Source organism: Cynoglossus semilaevis, chromosome 7 (assembly GCF_000523025.1).
Source record: "Cynoglossus semilaevis isolate Cse_v1.0 chromosome 7, Cse_v1.0, whole genome shotgun sequence".
Classification (NCBI taxonomy): domain Eukaryota; kingdom Metazoa; phylum Chordata; class Actinopteri; order Pleuronectiformes; family Cynoglossidae; genus Cynoglossus; species Cynoglossus semilaevis.
This window is the reverse complement of record NC_024313.1, coordinates 10,364,864-10,367,268: the sequence shown is the minus strand read 5'-3', so window position 1 is coordinate 10,367,268 and position 2,405 is coordinate 10,364,864. Positions and strand designations below refer to the sequence as shown.

At 44.7% G+C, this 2,405-nt stretch overlaps 1 protein-coding gene across 2 annotated transcripts in view; it reads right to left on the bottom strand.

Annotated features, from left to right (window-relative positions):
- The window catches only part of LOC103381137 (exostosin-1a-like), a 26,904-nt gene that overhangs the window by 6,447 nt on the left and 18,052 nt on the right, over nucleotides 1-2,405 (bottom strand). For both annotated transcript variants that reach the window (XM_025056946.1, XM_025056947.1), the window contains one exon: nucleotides 1,819-1,914. In XM_025056946.1, coding sequence (XP_024912714.1) covers nucleotides 1,819-1,914 — 96 coding nt within the window. The remainder of the gene's footprint in view (nucleotides 1-1,818; nucleotides 1,915-2,405) is intronic.

The window sequence follows — 2,405 nt, the reverse complement described above, 5'->3', positions numbered from 1 at the left end:
GCGGGGGGGGGGTCGGCAGGTGGAGGTGGGCGGAGCTGTGACTCAGAATGAATTCCCTCCACGTCCATTAACCAATGAAAATCACCCGTCCAGTTCAATCACTGCCTGGTGCTGGTGATGGATGAATCCTGCCCCCTGATGGATGAAGTGCTGTGTCAGATGCTTTGATACAGAGTTACTGTAGATTCCTGTGTGGGGGAGTGGATCAAACTGTAAAAGTAATTAATAAAGACGTGGCCCGGGGGCTCCTCCAGTACAGCAGATGTCAGCTCTGGGTCCATGTTGTTGAAAATGTCATATCAGCTGAAACCATGCCGTCTAAATACCCCCGCCCCTCATGTTTCACCCTGCAGCTGTGGCGGTGTTTTTCTGCCTCCAGACTGAGATTAGTTTTCTCTGAGATCAGGGACAGTTCAGTGGTTAATGGTTCCCAAAGTGAGGGGCAGGGACCATGTGGGAATTTTCAATGTTTTGAAGGAAATGTAGTGAATGTGTCGACAATGTCTCAGCAACAGTTTGACTCTGACTCTGACTCCGAGCGTCGGTTCGATTCCCGGTCTATTACTGAATTAGGATTTAGGATTTCCAGGCTGGATTAAAAACACAGGATAAACCGGAGGATATTTGAGGACAGTCTCTCTACAGGTAGTAGTCACCCCCCTGCTCGCCCCCCTCCCCCCGAATTGACCTTCAGTTGGATCAGATATCAGTATCAGGTTCCACTTGACCTTTAAACTCGTCCTGTTTTCTGCTCTTTTGGCCGTCATTTAAATGCATGGCCGAGGATCCAGGATCAATGGGAAGATGAATTTATCAATAGAGAAGATGGGAGGGGGTGCGGGGGGGTGAGGATGATTGATGAAGATGAGATCCAGTCCAGTCCATGGATCACTGCTCTGATCATATTGATGGACGGATCATAGAAAGCTGAGCAGGAGCTCAGGTGTCAGGGAGTCCAGACCTCGGACCCTGGACCGTCCAGTCGGTTCAGGTCTGTAGTGGACGGCCCCTCTGAGTTCAGGTTTGAAACCTCTCTGTTCCAGTTTGTGATTTTTTTTATTTTTGTGTTTAAATTTTGGGGCTCATTCATTTTTATTTGTTTATGTGAAATCAAGGACGTAAAAACACGTTCTTAAAGTCCCATAAACACTGATGTTCAGATGTTCAGCCATCAGGAGAATGAAGAGAAAAATCAATAAAAAAATAAAAAAGTAAAAGACAAAAAGAGAGAGAATTTGGTGGAAAATCAGGCGAGAGTATCGCGATAAAAAATAAAATGACCTGAAAAGGAAAACAAATGTGTGTGTTTACAAGGTGAGAGTGAAGAAAACAAAACAAAAAAAATAGAAAACTATTGAAAATGTGTGAGGTGAATGGAGTGAGTCAGGAACAGAGAGAGGACGGCTCTCTTCTCTCTTCAAACTATAGGTTTGAATTAATGAGAAAATTAATCATTTCCTCTGTCTTTTTTTTTTTTTTTACCACATTAAAAATGGTTGTTTGCTCAGACGAGCCACCGTGCCGACCCGTGATTGGCCCGTGATTGGCCCCTGATCCCACAAATCACGGCCGCCTCAGCCGAGTCACACTCTCAGGCCGACTCTAATAAACCTGGACTCAAACTCACACCACTTCAATCTCCGCAGCAGCGGTGAGTCCGCGGCAGGAAACAACACTCCATTAGCATTTAATTAACGCGGTGAAGAAGTTTGAACTCGCCGCACGCCGCTATTTCAATATTTGTGTTATTGACGCCGCGTTCCTGCTCTGTCTGCACAGAGTCCGGAGGAAAACGTGTGAAAAGGCAGCAGGTGTTACCTTGGCCTGCCCTTCGATGACAGTCAGAGGCACGCTGGTAGAGGGCCACTTGTTCCTGGGGGGGAGGGGCTTCTCACAGTTCCACAGGACCACGATCTGTGTGAGAGAAAACAAGTGAACGAGTGAGGTTCAAATCCCTCTCAAAGTCAAACACAGAATCAGAGAGGATCTGGTCTCAGTGTTAACATATTTACTACATGAGGAGTGTACTTTTATAGTAGTAGTATTTTTATATGTATATGTCAGGATGAAGCTGTTTTAATGAAGTATTTTTTTATCGGATTAATCCCAGTGTCGCTGTGGATTATTCACGATTAATCATGATTAATCGTGATCATTGACCTCAGATTTAGTCAAATTGCCTGAGATAACATGAACAAAGGATTGTACCGTCTACATGTATTTATCTTTATGATACATTTGTCAAATGTCTCCGTCAAAATGGCGGACGATAGAACGTCATCTTTGACCTGGAATCTGAAGCAGACAGAACTTTGATCCCACACGTCACGTGTTTGGTTCAACCCCAAAATGAAGGCTTTTCTTCACACTGACATAAACACACATCTATTTAAAGCCACTTCCTA